Genomic DNA, 18,621 nt, shown 5'->3' on the forward strand with positions numbered 1-18,621 from the left:
ATGATTTGGGTGTGATGTTAGTGGTGGTGGTAGTAAAAAATAGTTAAAAAAAATGGCCAAAATAGTCCCTACTCAGTCATTAGCTATATACATCTATTTACTTGTCTATAGACACTCACAATGTCCATATTGAGTTTTCCCATAGTCTCTTTACAGTGAAAATATTATAATATAAAGCTAAAAGCAAAGATTTTTTGAGTGAGACAGCCTAAGTTAGAGTTGTGATTGTGGTCAAGTTTTATTTAACCTCTTTGCCTCAGTTTCCCCATCAGTAAAAAGGGGATGATAATATCCACCTCTTAGGATTATTAGGAAGATTAAACAAATCAGCATAGATGCTTGACTTGTAAACCCTCTTAAGAGTTAGTTCTTAATACAGTGATGTTTACATTTCATTCATTTAAATTGCTGCATTATTGTGGGTCTCATAACCTTCTTACGAACCCTTTTTGTCCGTAGGACTGACTGCTGTTTCAGTCCAGATGATAAACTCGTAGTCACTGGTACATCTGTTCAAAGAGGATGTGGCAGTGGCAAACTTGTTTTCTTTGAGCGCAGGACTTTCCAAAAGGTGTCTGAAATGGATATCACAGATGCGGTACGTATATTCTTTCCTTTCCAGTCCTGAGAATGAAGTGAAGTTTGTATCTTAGCTGTCTTTTTGTTTTTTAAAGATTTATTTATTTATTTGAAAGTCTGAGTTACGCAGAGAGAGAAGGAGAGGCAGAGAGAGAGAGAGAGGGAAAGAGAGAGAGAGAGATTTCTTCCATCTGATGGTTTACTCCCCAAATGGCTGCAACGGTCAGAGCTGTGCTGATTGAAGCCAGGAACCAGGGGCTTCCTCTGGGTCTCCCATGCGGGTGCAGGGGCTCAAGAACTTGGGCCATCCTCCACTGCTTTCCCAGGCCATAGCAGCGAGCTGGATTGGAAGTGGAGCAGCGAGGTCTTGAACCAGCACCCATGTGGGATGCTGGCACTGCAGGCGGTAGCTTTACCTGCTACTCCACAGCACCAGCCCCCTTAGCTGTCTTTTTTAAAAAGTATATTTATTTTATTTGAAAGGCAGAGTTACAGAGTGGGGAGACAGATTGAGAGAGAGAGAGACCTTCCATCCACTGGTTCATTCCTGAAAGGGCAGCAACAGCTGGGCTTGGGCCATCCTAGTCTCCAGCACGGGAGCTGGATTGGAAGCAGAGCAGCTGGGACTCCAACTGGCACTCAAAATTGGATACCTGCATTGCAATGGGTGCTTAATCTGCTGTGTTGCAAGTGGCAACTTAACTCATTGCACCACAGCGCCAGCCCCCTTGTTTTGTTTCAATAGAACGTAAGCCCTGGCTCTTACATAGCACCGTGGTAGCTGGTAACTATTTTTTTTTTCTTTTTAAATTTAACACAGGAATTATCAGTACATTGCAGTTTGACTGATTTACCCTATCCCTTCTCCCTACCCAATGCTTTCTATGGGTCTGTTCTTGAGTCTAAGTTTCATATGGGCCTGGGATGTTTTCTCCCTCTCTGCCAACCCATTTGAAAGAAAAAAAGCTGACTATTGTGTAGGATACAGAAAAGGTTCCACAATGTGCATGTTTGTGAGGATCCTGGGATTGTGGACAGAAGTGAAAGGCCCCCTGAAAGTGGTGAACTTTATCGTTGTTTCCTAAACTGTGAAAACTTTGACCAAAAAAAAAAAAAAAAAAAAAAAAAAAAAAAAAAAGGCTCAGCTTCCATTGCACTGACTTACTATAAAGTTACTTAGAAGTTTAAAATTTTTCAGGTTTCATTCATTCATTCTTTGATGTCCTGAGACTAGAGCCATATCTAACACAATATAGTGAAGAGTCACAGAGGAAAATTGGATTCTTTCAAAGCATGCCTACTTAGATGATAAGGCAAAAAATGGCTAATTTTCTGAATACGAAACAAGTCAATTAATATCTGTGTAGGTTTTCTTTGGCTCCTTGTTGAACTGTTTAGTAGTATCCTGAATCTTACACAGTTTTCTTCTGTGGATTTCTCTAGTTGTTTCAGCTCTGTCTGAACAGTTGAGGCATGCTAAGTATTCTGAACAATGCAGACAATTGAACAACTGTTTTCAAATCACCAGTAAAAAGCTCTTGTCTATAATGTCATAGTGTTACTATGAAGTCCTAATTTGTATTTCCTAAATTTCAAGCCATAGTATAGTCTGAGTATTATAGAAGATGTAAAATAACAGCCGGTGCCGCAGCTCACTTGGCTAATCCTCCACCTGCGGTGCTGGCACACCGGGTTCTAGTCCCGGTTGGGGTGCTGGATTCTGTCCTGGTTGCTCCTCTTCCAGTCCAGCTCTCTGCTGTGGCCCGGGAGTGCAGTGGAGGATGGCCCAAGTGCTTGGGCCCTGCACCCCATGGGAGACCAGGAGAAGCACCTGGCTCCTGGCTTCGGATTGGCGCGGTGTGCCGGCCACAGCACGCTGGCTGTAGAGGCCATTTGGGGAGTGAACCAATGGAAAGAAGACCTTACTCTATGTCTCTCTCTCTCTCTCTCTCTCTCTCTCTCTCTCTCTCTCTCATTGTCTAACTGCTTGTCCAAAAAAAAAAAAAAAAAGTAAAATAGCAATGAGACTAATTCTAGAAAATAACTTAAACAATGAATCCTAATCTCATGACATAATCTTAAATATGCTAGCACTTACACTAACTTTTGCAGTATGTCCAAGAGCCAACTAAAATGCTAGAAGCAAAGAAAAATGAGTGAATCTATCAACTTTAATCTCAGAAAGTAAAATTATTATAGTTGGTTATTCCAGAAATAAGCTGTGTTCTGCTATGCCTCTCAATGACTATATATTTTAACATTATTCTGGATGTTGTGTTTTTAAATAGTAACTTAAGTTGAAATGTAAAAAAATTAAGGAAGATAAAAGTATGATCACACTTTTTTTAAAAAAAGATTTATTTATTTATTTATTTGAAAGGTAGAGCTACAGGGAGAAGGAGAAAGGTGGAAGAGAGAGTGAGCAAGAGTGAGAGAGTGAGAGAGTGAGCATGAGAGAGAGAGAGAGAGAGAGAGAGAGATCTTACATCTGCTGGTTCATTCTCAAATGGCTGCAATGGCCAGGGCTGGGCCAGGGCCAAGTCAGGAGCCTGGAACCCCATCTGGGTGTTCCATGTGGGTGCGGGGTCCTAAGTATTTGAGCCATCTCTGCTGCTCTCTGAGGTGCATTCGCAGGGAGCTGAACCAAAAGCACAACCTTGGGACTCAGAGCAAGTGCTCATATGTGATGACAGCGTTGCTTAACCCACTGCACCACAAACCGGCCCATGCCTGCACCTTTAAAGATATGCTAGGCTTTTGTAGTTCATAAGAGGGACATGCTATTTGCTCAGAAAATCAGTGTCTTATAATGTGATAAGTTTTTCTCTGAGTTGCTTTTCTAGCTATTTTTCTCCATAGCACCAAATTACCTCTTCATGTGTTGTACATTTGTTGTTTCTGTCTTCTTCCACCAGGATTTAAATTGCACAAAGTCAGAAACTTTGTTTCTGTGCTTTGTTCACTGTGGTATCCCCTGTGCTTAGAACATTGGCTGGCACCCAGATAATTCTTAACATTTATTGAATATTCTTAATATTTATTGAATGACTGGATAGTATACATGGGAAGTATAAGTAATGCATGTCATAGAGCATAGGTGTGTGAGGTAGGAGAGGTAGAATCCAGAGGTGGAAAGATCAACTGGCTTTATGTGCTGTAATCAGAAGGTGATTTTGTTGTGTGTGTGTGTGTGTGTGTGTGTGTGTGTTTTAAAGCAAAGAATGACACATTCAGATTTAGGCCTTGAATCTTTTCATTCTAACTAAAATGTAAAGGTTAAATTCACAAAATTTGGTGAGTTGTGTATACAAAGCCTGAGGTTTGTAACTTAGGAGACTGAGTAAATGTCCCTAAGATAAGAAAATACATAAGGAAAATAAAGCAGATTTTGGAAGAAGGACAGTGCGCTGTTGTGGATGAACTTGAAGCCGTTGAAGCCCCTGGTTGAGACACTCAGCAGATGTGTAAATGAGTTTGGTGCTGAAGAAGACACAGTGTTGAGGGAAACGTAAGCTAACTAAGGAGAAGGCTCATTTCATACATAGAGTACATGTACATATTTTGTCCTGGAAAAGTCAGAAAAGAGATTTCGAGGTCCATTTAAACAGGTGGATGAAGGGAGAACATTAACTAGGGACAAAACAGCGCACCTTAAAGGGGCTTCTTAAAGTATTGATTTGGTGGAGGGCTTTGTTGTTGTAGTATCAGACGTATTGTTTCTTGTTTATTATAGTAAAATGTTCCCTTCAAAGATCTTTAAATTGTCCTTCTGCCCTATTGTGTCTAGCTCTAAGTCTTCTTGGAATGTAAGAAAATAACAAATGCATTCCTTGGAACAGATAAAGCTTGGACACTTTGCCATCACAAAGTAGAATAGTCATCATTCTTTGGAAATACCACACTCCACTGTAGTAGAGTGTTTATTGTGTTGAGTTTTAATTTGCATAAAAGGTAGCATTTCATACTCTGTCAACAGCAGGTGGTATGTTTGAGTAGGCACAGGCAATGGGGCCTTTATGTATATCCTAAATGTGTCCCTTTACCTTCATAAGGTATGATTGATTATGTTCTTCCCATGTTTTCTCCTAAAACAAAATGAATTCCTGGATAGTTATATTCCAGGACACCAAGCTCACGGAACATACAGGGAGCCAAACATTTTCAGTCAGGGGATGCTAACAATATACGCAGTTAACTCCCTGTTGACTAAAAAACTGTCCTCTAATTGTCGCAAAAGATAGCTTCTTAAAATACACCAAGTGCCTTTTTCATAGTGTTTTTGACACAGTGTTTAAAAGAACAAAGCTTGTTTTGTTTGCATCCTCTGTATTGCCGTGTCCTGTGAAAGTGTTCCTTTCTGTACTCAATGTGCAGACTCTCACTTCTGATCTTTAGGAGATGGTGTAAGTTTCTAGCATCTACTGTTTCTGCTGTATGATGTTTGCACACATTTACAGTTCTGCTAACATTATTTTTAGATGCTTCTTTTGTAGTCCAGTCGTGTTTCCTCAAGTTAATGGCTCTCTCTTTCCTCTCATTTACCTAATTCTTTGTGAATTGAGTAGTGAACTTGATCTTATTATTTTATTTTTTAATTTTTATAAAGGCAACAAATTTCCTGTATTTCACATGTACAGTTTTACGAACATTTCTTTTTCTAAGATGAATTCCAAAATATACCTTGAATGTTGTGTGTGGAAGTTGTGCTTTCTATACATTGTGTAGAAGGCTTCTGTTACTCTGGCTTATGCACTTGTAGTAGTATATTACTATTTATACCTTTTGACCTAAGCATAGCTAATAAAGTGGTTTTGCTGGGTGTTGTTTGAGATGGTGGCCTCCTCACCTCATTTGCTTTTGGCAGTAATTTAAAAGAAACAGCACACATTCCTTTGGGTAAAGCAGAAAGAGTGAAAAGGAAATAAGCCAGAAAGTGCACACCCAAGCCTGAGGTTTTTCTCTAATTTGTGTGTGTGATTGGGTATTTTGGTGAGGAGTCTGCTTTTGTAAATACACTGAGTGAACAGAATGAGATTGGGCAAAGTGGAAAGCCTCACACAAAGCCACACAGCTTGCGCATCCTGCACAGATGATCTGCACGTGGACTCTGAAGGGAAAGGGGGAAATTAGCTTTGGTATTTCTGACTAGTCTGCCATGAGCGTCTCAAGGTTGATGAAAACCCTAGGACTGACATAAGAAATAGAACTGTAAAGGTCTCTTAAGGAAGAATTCATTTGTGATACCTAAAGAATATTTGATCACCTCCAATTTCTGCTGCTTTTTACCACCACTTGTTCTCCAGAATAGCCCTCTCCTGTGAGAAATGAGCTTAGATTATGTGCAGCCCACTCACATTCATTGTAAGTAAGAACTCAGATTGTGAACTTTAGTCTCTTCTGTGAGTCGGAGATCCTGTGCTGGTGGTTTTCAAGGAGCCGACTCTGGAGGGAGGGAGGAAGTATGCGTGTGTTCTGGACCTGCCCTCCTGAGACTTTATCAGTTATTTTCCTCTTCATCAATTGGAGGAAACTGAAACAAGAACAGCTTTTTTGCTTGTTGTTAACTCTCGCCTTCACCTGGTCTCATCTACAGTGAGATTTGTGATTGATTGATTTGCCCACTTAGTTTATCCCTATTCCTTGTTTTCTACATAGTTGAAGTATATATGTATGATAGAATTTTGTTACAGTGCATACATTTACCAAAAGCGGGGGTGGGGAGGATTTTCATTTGGGATCCATTTGTCTGATTATAGAGATAGATTGCTATATTATAGTAAGGAAAAAAATTAGGTCCATATTGTGTTAAGAGGAAAAATGATTTCTTTTACAAAACAATTTTTTCATGAAAATGCTAGTATGTTCCTTCTTTTAGTTATGTGATGTTCTAAAGAGAACTTCAGTTCACATTACTTTTCTGTACTTTGTAAGATCTGATTCTTCAGATACTCATTTCAGTGAGAACGGTATCAGATGAACTTTTTTTACATTAATTGAATTTTCTGATTGCAAAAGTGTAAGTATTAAATCTAAAATGGTGACAAAGGAACAGGAATCATGAAGAAAGCAAATATTGTCTAATCCTATCACCATAGATTATTCTACATTTAGATTAATAAAGTTTGATGTTCAAGCAAATTGCTCTGTGTTAACATGAAATAGGCCGGCGCCGCGGCTCACTAGGCTAATCCTCCGCCTAGCGGCGCCGGCACACTGGGTTCTAGTCCCGGTCGGGGCGCCGGATTCTGTCCCGGTTGCCCCTCTTCCAGGCCAGCCCTCTGCTTTGGCCAGGGAGTGCAGTGGAGGATGGCCCAGGTGCTTGGGCCCTGCACCCCATGGGAGACCAGGAAAAGCACCTGGCTCCTGGCTCCTGCTATCGGATCAGCGCGGTGCGCTGGCCGCAGCGCGCCGGCCGCGGCGGCCATTGGAGGGTGAACCAACGGCAAAGGAAGACCTTTCTCTCTGTCTCTCTCTCTCACTATCCACTCTGCCTGTCAAAAAAATAATAAAATAAAAAAAAAACATGAAATGACATACACCATATAAAGAATTACACATAAACATACAGTTACATATAAAATATAAAATGAAAGTGCTATCACTTTCACATATAAAATGTTTATGTTGGTAGTTTAAAAATACTGATATTTTAAATTTGAAGAGGTTGAAGAGGAAGAATAAATGGATATAAAAGGGCCATGAAATAATGGGCCCTTTATGAACCCAGCTAAGAGACACAGTAACCATTCAGGCCTCTGTATTTTTACATATGGTGGGGAGCAGAAAGGTAATTCAGATGAATGGATATTCCAGGCGTCCTCAGAGCAGGCTTTGGAATGTTTCTTTGTTCTTCCATTTGAATACAGATATATCTGATTTGGGAATTCACTTCTAACAAATTAATGAAGCTGTTCCTGTGAGAGCTTCACTCTGAAGGAGCGGAGGAACTCATCTGTTCGGTTCCATACTGGGAATAGACTGATCATTTGTCTTACTGAAATATAAAGTCCCAGCTCAGGCAGAATTATACCTCTTGAAAGAGTTTCTGGAAATAACGGAGTCAAGCAGTGTTTTTGCCCAGTCAGACTCATACAAGGTATAGCACACAGAGGATCAGTGCTATTGGTAGTACAAATACCAACTGAAAATACACTTGAAAGACTGTATTTGGCATTTATGTGCCTTCAAAAATATAGTGAAACCTTCTTAATGTGAAGCACAAGGGGATGGAAAAAAATGGGCTTTGAATTAGCTAGCTTTCCATTATCTGATTTTTATTATAGAGCAATCAGGCAGCTGGTTGACTAGGGATAGCAGTTGCTTTGAATTATGTATTATTTTGAATAAAGTGATATCAGCTTAATGAAATTTTACTGAAATTCATTTTCTTGGAAGGATTAAACAATGCAGGTCCAGAGGAATCCTGATTAACATGTTTTTATTTATGGCAATAGCAAACATATATATATATTGCTAATATTTATTTTCATACTTATGTTATATAAATTTATTATATATTATAAAATATATAAATTTATATTATAATATCTTTTAATATATATTACTCAAGTGATAGGACACTGAACTCAATGCAGATATATGGAACACTGGCTCATTGAGAAGGGAAAGGCAAAGTGAGAGTTGTAGTTGTTTCTTGTTCTTCTAAGTTTTGAGAGTATTTGATAAGGAACCTGGAAGCTAGTAAGAGATAGTGGAGTTTTGTCTGCTACTACATAAGTTATATATTTCTTTCTCTTCTACCATCTATATCCCTGTATCATGAGTGAACTTCTGCCATGTCTACTGGGACAGCAGTCCACTGTCAAGAGGTACAATGGTCAGTCAGTACTACTTTCTCTAGCATTTTCTGTACTCATTGAAAAAAAAAAGAGGTAGTAGTAGGATATGGTGAGAGATAACGTGACATTTTTGCTACCTTCATAATTTGGTTTGTGTGAGCACCATAAGAATGCTGACACTTTCCTTGGAATTTCCTGAAGCAGTGGTCATCTGCACATCGTTTAGACAGTAGCTGGCACTCAGCTAGATGGCAGACTCAGTTAGCTTCACAGTGTCCAAGGGGGCCGGTATCAGCAAGACTTGACTCAAGTATTTCTTGATACTCACTGCACCTAAAGCTATCATGTTATGGAAGTTCCAGATCAACAGTCTTCAGAATTTGAAGAGTACAATTTAGTGTTCATCTATAGGCATCCGAAAGTATAGATAAAAGAAACACCAACTCCATAGGGATTAACTCTTTTTTTTTTTTTTTAAGATTTATTCATTTATTTTGAAAGGCAGAGTCACAGAGAGGCAGAGAGAGAGAGAGAAAAGTCTTACATCCACTGATTCACTCCTGATATGGCTGGAATGGTGGAGCTGCACCAATTCAAAGCAAGGAGCCTGGAATTTTCTTCTGGGTCTCCCACATGGGTGCAGGGGCCCAAGGACTTGGGCCATCTTCTGCTGCTTTCCCAGGCCATAGCAGAGAGCTGGATCAGAATTGGAGCAGCCAGGTCTTGAACTGGCACCCTTATGGGATGCGGGCGCTGCAGACTGGAGCTTTAACCCACTGCACCACAGTGCCTGCTCCAGGGTTTACTCTTTTTTTTTTTTTTTTTTTTTTTTTAAGATTTATTTATTTTACTTGAAAGTCACAGTTACACAGAGAGAGGAGAGAGAGAGAGTGAGAGAGTGAGAGAGATCTTCCATCCTCTGGTTCACTCCCCAGATGGCTGCAATGGCTGGAGCTGAGCCATTCCAAAGCCAGGAGCCAGGAGCTTCTTCTGGGTCTCCCATGTAGGTGCAGGGACCCAAGGACTTGGGCCATCTTCTACTGCTTTCCCAGGCCATAGCAAAGAGCTGGATCGAAAGTGGAGCAGCCGGGTCTTGAATAGGAACCCATACAGGATGCTGGCACCACAGGCAGTGGCTTTACCCATTATACCACAGCACTGGCCCCCAGAGTTTACTTTTAAGAACAGAGTACGTCAAAAAGTTCATAGAAATAGAATTAAAAGATAAGTCTATTTTGAAATTTTTGAAAATTTTATTTTGCACATTTGGAAATCCATGCATAGTGTTTTCACAATGTGTGTTTTCATGAACTTTCGGAGATCCCTTATATGCATAGATTCCAATTTTTTTTTGCACTAAGGTTGCTGTTTAGTGGAGCTTTTAAGATGCTAGTTCAGATACCCATGTCCTGCATCGGAGTGCCTGGGTTTGATAACATGGCTCCAGCTCCTGACTCCGACTTCCTGCTAATGTAGACCCTGGGAGACATCCATAATGGCTCGGATAATTGAGTTCCTATGCTCACTTGGGATACCTGCATTCAGCTCCCAGCTGTATCCTGACCTAATATTGGCTGTTGTTAGCATCTGGGGAGTGAACCAGCAGAATTAAGCTTGATTTTTCTGTTTGTCTCTTTGACTCCCAAATTAAAATAATAATAAATGTTTAGAAATTACACTAAAATAAGTTTATCTTTTAGTTCTATTTCCCACAAACTTTTTGAAGCCCCTTCTTTCTGTCTTACCAATTGTTAAAATGTTTTACTTAAGAAAATTGGCAGGAACTAATTTAGTTATGGTTATTCTTTGTTATTTTTAAAAATTATTATATAGAATAATTGACCTTTTAAAAAATCACATTTTTTATTTTAAACATACGCATAGATTTATGTAAGTACCATTAACACAGTCAGGACACAGAGCAGCTAATCACCCTCCAGAAGCTCCATTTTGCTGTGTCCCTGTAGTGGCACACTTGCCCTCCCCTAGTCCATGCCTAACCCCTGGCATTCGCTGATCTGTCTCATGCACATCTTGTTAACTTTTAAGAACTTCCTATAAATGGACTCATGCATAAGTAACTTTCTGAGACTGGTTTCTTTCAGCAGAATGCTTTTGAGATTAATCCAGGTTAGTATGTGTATTAATACTTTGTTACATTTTAGACCATAGTTTGTTTATCCATTAAAGGATATGGTGCTATTTCCAGTTTTTTGAAATTGTAGAGCTTCTGTAATCATTCATTGGTAGGTGTGTGTGTGTGTGTGTGTGTGTGTGTGTAAGTTTTCATTTCTCTAGTGTAAATACCTTAAGAGTAGGATCTCTGGGTCATATGGTAAGTATATATTTGTTTTTATAAGGAGCTGCCATACCGTTTTCAGAGTAGCCATATCATTTTTCATTCCCAACAGTGTGTGCATTTTGCACTTACTCCATGTTACTAGCCACACTCTATGGTCTTTTCTTTTTATCTTCCCTATTCTAATGTATGTGGGCTAGTATCTTAGCGTGGGTGTAGTTGTAGTTTTTATTTCCATAATGACTAATGTTGTTGAATAGCTTCATGTGCTCATTTTCCATCCTTGTATTCTTTTGGTGAAGGAATTTTTCATGTCTTTTGCCCTTTATAAAGTTAAATTGCTTGTTTTCTTCCTGTTAAGTTTTGAGGGTTCTTTGTATATTGTATATACTAAGTTCTTTGTTGGATATGTGATCTGGAAATATTTTCTCCCAGTCTGTTACCTGTTGTTATTTTAATAGTGTCTGTTACAAAGCAAAAGTTTTTAATTTTGATAGAGCCAAGTTTATTCTTTTTTTCTTTTGTAGATTGTATACTTTTGGAGTTATATTCAAGAACAACTTGACTAATCCCATGTTACACAAATTTTCTCTGTTTTCTTCCGAAAGTTTTATACTTTTCTGTTTAATGTTTAGTTCTGTGATCCATTTTAAGCTAATTTGTGTATACTATAGAGTCCAAGGTATAAGTCAAGGCAAGGGCCAAGACTAGGGTGAAGCAAGTGAGAGACAGTTGCCTCAAACACAGCATTTAAAGAGATGCCAAAAAACTCAGTAATCAATGCAAGACTATAAAAAAAATCAAAATAGTTTAAGAGATCCATGATGAATAAAATACTAAAAATTTAAATAATGATGGGATCAGTAACAGTGCTATGTCAGGCTTTATTGCCACTTGTGGCAGAAGGATATCTCAATTGGAGTAATCCTGTTCTTATTTAAAACTTTGATATTTGTCATGTTTTATTGTCTTTACTTATGATTATTTTGGTGAAGAACTGGAATGGGGGAAATGGTAATCTCACTTCTGTCTCACTGATACTTTGAATTTTTGTCTTCTTCCAACCACACTTACTACTATTTACCTTTTTTTTTTTTTAAAGATTTATTTATTTACTCTAAAGGCAGGGAGAGAAAGAGAGTTATCTTCCATCCACTGATTCACTTCATAATTGGCCACAATGGCCGGAGCTGGACCAATCTGAAGCCAGGAGCTAGGAGCTTCTTCCAGGTCTCCCACGTGGGTGCAGGATCCCAAGGACTTGGACCATCTTCCATTGCTTTCCCAGGCCATAGCAGAGAGCTGGATTGGAAATGACCAGCTGGGACTCAAACCAGCACCCATATGGGATGCTGGCACTGCAGGCAGTGGCTTTACCTGCTATGCCATAGCAAGGGCCCCACTATTTACTTTTCAAACAAGTTTACTGTGCCTCTGCAGTTTTGTACCCACATTCAGAAGGAGAGACTGAGTCAAGTGTGTTTCCTCTTTCATCCCCAGAACCAGAAGCTTTTTTACATTATAGTGGTGGTGGTGAAACAGCACAAATGGCAGCAGGAAGCATCTAAGTTAGCTGCACATTTGGAGGGCCATTCATATTGTTGGAAATAAAATCATGTCGTTGCTCCCAATGTGAGTCCGCTCTTACTCTGCGGTGTATTCCTTTGACATAACTCTGCCACTAGCAGAATCAAGCATGCTTTGCTCACTTTCTCAATGTTATTTTCCTCAGTCCATGTCTTTGCCTACCTGAGATCTATGACTTAACTCTCCTGTGTAAAAACCTGCCTTACTTTAACAGGAGATTTTACAATCTCCCTAAAGAGTTTTGCTTTTTTTCTCCACGTGTGCCTCACATTCTCATGTTCAGAGCCCATATCCTTTACTGTAGTCCTTGTGGAGTTGGAGAGCAGCTGGCCAACATCCTCTGTTTCCTTAAGATGATAAAGTTACTGCTCAGTCTTCTCGAGTCTAATAAGAGAACCAAATTTAAGCTTTTGTTCTTTTTTGACATTTCCTTCTGTATCATATTTCCTCAGCATTCCTATTATCTTTGATACTGTCTTCTCGGCCTTTTGTAAATGCTCCAGTTGAACAGACTGGAGTAGGGCTCTGCTCAGGGCCAAAGGTGCCATGTGTGAGGTAAGGGCATCACAGTACATGGTGCATCATAGGTGTTTGGTGAAAATGTATTTGTTAATTGTGCTTTTCCTATTACTACATTTAATTACATGTTCCTGTTGAGACTTGCTGTGGTGGCCTATTCTCTCGTGTTTGTTTTTGTTTGCTTTGTTTTTAGTTAATAGTTTTTTTAGATTAATTTGGAATTCCAGAGCATAAATATATTTTTGAGATCTTATGAAAGAAGTGCACATTTTACTTTAATTGTCTGCTTCTTTAAAACTTGAGAAAGATGATCCATTTTCACACTTACTAAAAATATCTGTGTTTGAGTTCAGTGGAGGAAACACAAATTTACTGCAGATGCTTAAAATACTGATAATTTACATTCTAATGAATATAATTTGTTTTGGTTGTTATACTGTTAATGAATGTGATCTGTTTGCTGGGCCTATTTTGTAAAGCTTACTGTGCTTTGAAGTAAAAATTATTTGTTGGACTTTGACACCATATTTTGTTAAAAATGCAATCATTATTCTTACTTAGAATGGGAAACAAATGCTGATATATTTATCACTTTATTTTTTTCTCATCTGTAGTCTCTTCAGAGAATAACTTTATATACTTTGTTTTATTTATTTATTTATTTTAACCAGTAGGCTTTTAATTCAGCATTCTCTTCTTTGAAATAGTATTCACTGTGAGAATCCAGATTCAAACCCTGTAGCGAAGAATCTTTTCCCATGGTCATGTATTTAGCAGTGATCTCATTTTGGGAGTTACAATATGAGTCGAAGGGCCAATTATGTGTTACCTCTGACTTTGTGAACAAAAGAATAAGAGGCCTGGTGCCGCGGCTCTCTAGGCTAATCCTCCACCTTGCGGCGCTGGCACACCGGGTTCTAGTCCCGGTCGGGGCGCTGGATTCTGTCCCTGTTGCCCCTCTTCCAGGCCAGCTCTCTGCTGTGGCCCAGGAGTACAGTGGAGGATGGCCCAAGTTCTTGGGCCCTGCACCCCATGGGAGACCAGGAGAAGCACCTGGCTCCTGCCATCGGATCAGTGCGGTGCGCCTGCCACAGCGCGCCAGCCGTGGCGGCCATTGAAGGGTGAACCAACTGCAAATAGGAAGACCTTTCTCTCTGTCTCTCTCTCTCACTATCCACTCTGCCTGTCCAAAAAAAAAAAAAAAAAAAAAAAAAAAGGCAAAAGAAGGACTTGCCTAGCTTAATAATTATTTCATTGCTTAGTATCATTTAGCCCCATAACAAAATCAGTGTCAGCATTTTTTTTAAAGATTTATTTGAAAGGTGGAGTTGCAGAGAGAGGGGTTGGAAAGGAAGAGGAGAGAAGAGAGAGAGAGAGAGAGAGAAATCTTCCATCAGTGGTTCACTTTCCAAATGGCCACAGTGACTGGGACTGGACCAGGCTTAAGCCAGGAACCTGGTACTCCATCCAGGTCTCTCCTGTGGGAGGCAGGCACACAGGTGTTTGGCCCATCTTCTGCTTTCTCAGGCACATTAGCAGGGAGCTCTATCAGAAGCAGAGAAGCTGAGACTTGAACTGGCATTCATATTGGATGCCAATGTTACAGGCAGTGGCTTTAACCCTCTGTGCCACTATGCTATCCCCTCTTATCAGAATTTATAAGTGAATTTCTTCTATGTCTCTAATCCTTTGAATAATAGAGATAGTCCATGTTTCCCTTTTGATTAAATAGAAGCTGTCCCCTGCTTCTCTACCCAGATTTTTGATGTTTTATTTAATAGGTATTTAAACTTATATTTCTTTGTATAAAAATGATTGCTATGAATGGCCAAGCTGGATGAAGAGTCAACCACTAGATAATAAGAGTAGAACCCCTCAGGGAAACATTCCTACCTTCTCAGAAAAAATGAGAAAGAGCGCAAACCAGAGAGAGAGAGAGAGAATATCTGAATTTTCAGATCTTTAAGATGTTCAGAATTGACAGACTATTGTTTATATGTGCAAATGTATAATACAGTAATGTCTCAATGTCTTGTGCTCAGTTGTCTAAGTCCAGCACCATATTGCATCCCATTGATGGGCCAAGTAAAGGACTTCATGTCTTGTAGAATTCTCTGGCAATTTTTCTTCTCCAAACCTGAATCTGATGAATGATCTTTGGTAATAAGTTTTCCAGCTGTTCTGTCAGAACTTTGGCCAGACTTTCACAATTATATATAGTATGGGGAAGGAAGAAGTCTATAATTAACATATATCCCAGGATAGTGTTTTTTTCCCTTTTTGGAGTGATAGATAATAGTTTTGTAGGAGGAGGGACTGTGAGACTCCCAGAGGGCTAAATAAAAGAGTATATTATTTAAAGCATTTTTACATGTACTGTATTAAGATAAATGATGTTTTACATGTATTATGTAGTTTATTTTTATAGGAAGATTCAGATTTTTTTATTTTTAGTTTTAATACTTGAGGATATCTAAGATTTGATCACAAATATTTCTTAGGGATTTACGAAGTTTCAGCATTTGTTTTGTTCGTATAAACAAAAGATTAATTCTTATTACATTCATGCCATTAATGATTTTAGATGAGGAAAAGTAAAGGAGTTTGGATCTGCATAGATTAGATTGCAAAACATGACCATAGGTAGTGCTTCCCAAACCTTTTTACAACCTGGTCTCCATAATAAATGATAATATGGGATATAAACAGGCAAGGCTCCTCTTTGCTGAAAGTTATGGGCTGGGGGGGTGGGTGGGGTGGGCTCAATGTCTTGACACACCTGTAGCCAATCCAGTGCCATCAGGAGAGACAGTGGGAGGCTCCACTGCTTCTGAATAGATCCCCTGTCAAGGTGCTTCTGGCATGTGCCTTTTTGGGCGACCACCCACCTGTGGACTCCAGCTTCAGTCTCCTGTTTATTTCTGCCGCCAGACTGTCATTAATAACAATAATTAGTAGACACTTTCTTCAGTCATTTGTGCTTTCTTTGCCTTCATAAATTCTCATCCAGTAACAGGATTGGAGCTAGCATTTAGTGTTTTTAATTAGATGAAGAAAATGGCTTGCCCAAGAGACCTTCTGTTTTCTCTGAGAACTTTTTCTTGTGATGAAATTCTTTAGGCAAGTTTATTATCAGACACAGATGTGATTCATTTAGTGCTGGGGACAACTACCAGGTTCCAGACTTTTGCTGCTTTAGCGATTACCTTAATTTTAGAGCACAAGGATTGAATTAATTTTAATACACGTATTTTACACAAGTTTGATGGAAATTAATCTGGTAATTAGACACTAATTTTTAAAAAGTCTAATCTATGCATTGCACCAAATATTTATGGCAGGTGCAAAGTACTGCTTTCCTCACTTGATTTTTCTTTGGCCACTCCAACATTTGCAAAAGCACTGTGGCATCTTTTCTTTTCACAGTTGGGCTTCTATCAGGCTCATCAGCAAGAGAACTAGTTGGGAGAGGAAAGGGGGAAACTGATGAGATTTCCAGTTTAAAAGAAAATGACGATTGCTGCAAGCCTGTCCCATGGCAGAACTTCCCTGGAGTAGAGGACTGTGGAGGAGAAGGAAGGGACGGGCACGTGCTCATGTAGAAGCATAGGGAAAACGTCTGCTGTAGTCTTTCCCATTTAGGGGTATCTCCCTGAAGATCAGGTGAGTGTTGGGAGTCTTTTTTTTTTATTGGAAACTGAAGTTTATTCACCAGGTATGCTTCCTGAACTTAGAGGGAGGTGGCCCAGCCCCATGGCCCATTCATGCTACAAAACCATCCCGAATTTGGGAAAAGCAAGGCTTTGGGAGAGAGTGGAGGGAACAAGGACCAGACCAATAGCCTAAGGAAGCTGAAACAATTACCATCTTATTCTTCTACTTCCTTGGTCCAGTATTTTAATGTAGAAAATTATTTATTTCTTTTTCTGTGAAGTTAATAAGTCTTGGGCTTGTGGAAACCTGGAGGAAGCTCTTTGTTTAGTACGCCCTGGTTTTATCTGCCTTTTTAAAATTTATCTGGGGCTCAGGTCTTGAGCTACACTCTTAGCCTCGAGCATCAAGGTACACACTTGGCTAAGCAAATGCATTGGACAGTCCTGAGGAGGTCCATAGTGCTAAAGCTGCCTCTCCTTGAGTCTGCAGAACTGTGGCAGTCTTCTTCATGGGTAGGTGTCAGGCCCTTTCTTTGAAATTGTTTTAAATTTGTTTATTTATTTACTTATTTCTATTTCTAAAAAGTGCTCTTTTTCCCAAGGAATCACTGAGTTAACTTATCCATTCTGTACTATATGAGGAAAACCAAACATGAAAAAACCAGATGGAGTTTGGTTTACAGTGTGGGTCAGCAGCTGGGAAGGATCAGGAAATGGTGTTTCAACATAATCATGTTTAAGGCATAAAATTATGAAGGATGTTGGGCTTCTTTTAGCATGTAAAGTAGAATAAGGGTGGTGTTTGGATATGTGCATTACAGACACCTAAGATGTTGCACAGGCATTGATTTCTTTTATAGTAACATTTGTGAACTGGGAACTAGGGAGCTTTTTCTTTTATGGTTTTAGTAATACCATCTGCTTTTTAATATAAACTTGCTAAGATTTCTACTTCTGGGTTAGATGGGTTTAGAAGTGATTGAAAATCTCCCACCTCCCTTCCTTCCCATCTTTCCAAATAGGGCTTTGCATGGCAAGTAGTGTCAGGGAATGAATCATGAAGTTGAAAAAACCTGCCTACTGATCTCCTCTCCTCTATGCAAGTGATGTGTCCTTGGGGAAGTTACCCATCCTGCAGTCTCAGTTTCTTCATCTGTGACATCGACTGAGATTGCTAATTTTGTAGTGGTATTGTGAGGACTCATCTACATTAAATAGTATAAAATTCCAGATACCTAATTGCACCTTTCCCATTGTGTCCTAAAATATTATACTTCTCTCTCTGGTTTCCTCCTCCCCTTCTTGGCTTCTGAACATAATATTTTTTAAAAATTTATTTATTTATTTGAAAGAGTTACATAGAGAGAGAAGGAGAGGCAGAAAGAGAGAGAGAGAGTGAGAGGGTGGGGAGGTCTTCCATTCTATGGTTCACTCCCCAATTGGCCACAATGGCTGGAGCTGCAGCAGTCAGAAGCCAGGAGCCAGGAGCTTCTTCTGGGTTTCCCATGTGGGTACAGGGGCCCAAGGACTCGGGCCATCTTCCACTGCTTTCCCAGGCCATAGCAGAGAGCTGGATTGGAAGTGGAGCAGCCAGTACCCAAGCTGCCATCCATATGGGATGCTGGCACTGCAGGTGGCGACTTTACCTGCTATGCCACAACATAATTTTTTAATCCAAAGAAATAAATTATTTGGATATTTTTGGTAGCCTTTGCACTTTTCTATAGGGTAATCCTAAAATCTCTGTTATGGAGTCTCAGCACTGCTGGTTGTACACAGTGTTCTCTTCTTCCCCAGCCCAAACCCCTGCTTTTCCTTTAGTCTCTGTAAGGAAGAAAGATCTTTGTGTAGAGCACATTGAGATGTAACTTGTTGTAGTCTTGTTGCTTCTGACTTCCAGTTCTGGTTATCATTTCTAGTAGCTACTGCTAGAGTTGGGGGGCAGTTTATGGTTGCTCTGCACTGCCCAGTTATAAGGCTGTATGTTGAAAGTGGGCTTTGGTTTCAAAGAATGAATTTGATTTTGTTTTGAAATGGAATTTGGCTTTGGAAATTCAGGGAGACCATTTGTGGACATATATGTTTTGTTAAGGTGAAGTAGTAATTTCAGAACCTAGCCCTTCCCGCTGCAGTGGCCTTATGCTGTTAAAATGTCACGATACAATGGGAGGGTCCTTTCTTTGAT

General features: G+C 39.6%; 1 protein-coding gene across 1 annotated transcript in view; it reads left to right on the forward strand.

The window, feature by feature from the left end:
- The window catches only part of WDR70 (WD repeat domain 70), a 313,385-nt gene that overhangs the window by 259,162 nt on the left and 35,602 nt on the right, over positions 1 to 18,621 (forward strand). Inside the window, exon 13 of the mRNA XM_002713983.5 lies at positions 460 to 598. Coding sequence (XP_002714029.2) covers positions 460 to 598 — 139 coding nt within the window. The remainder of the gene's footprint in view (positions 1 to 459; positions 599 to 18,621) is intronic.

The sequence above is a fragment of the Oryctolagus cuniculus genome, chromosome 14 (assembly GCF_964237555.1).
Source record: "Oryctolagus cuniculus chromosome 14, mOryCun1.1, whole genome shotgun sequence".
Classification (NCBI taxonomy): Eukaryota; Metazoa; Chordata; class Mammalia; order Lagomorpha; family Leporidae; genus Oryctolagus; species Oryctolagus cuniculus.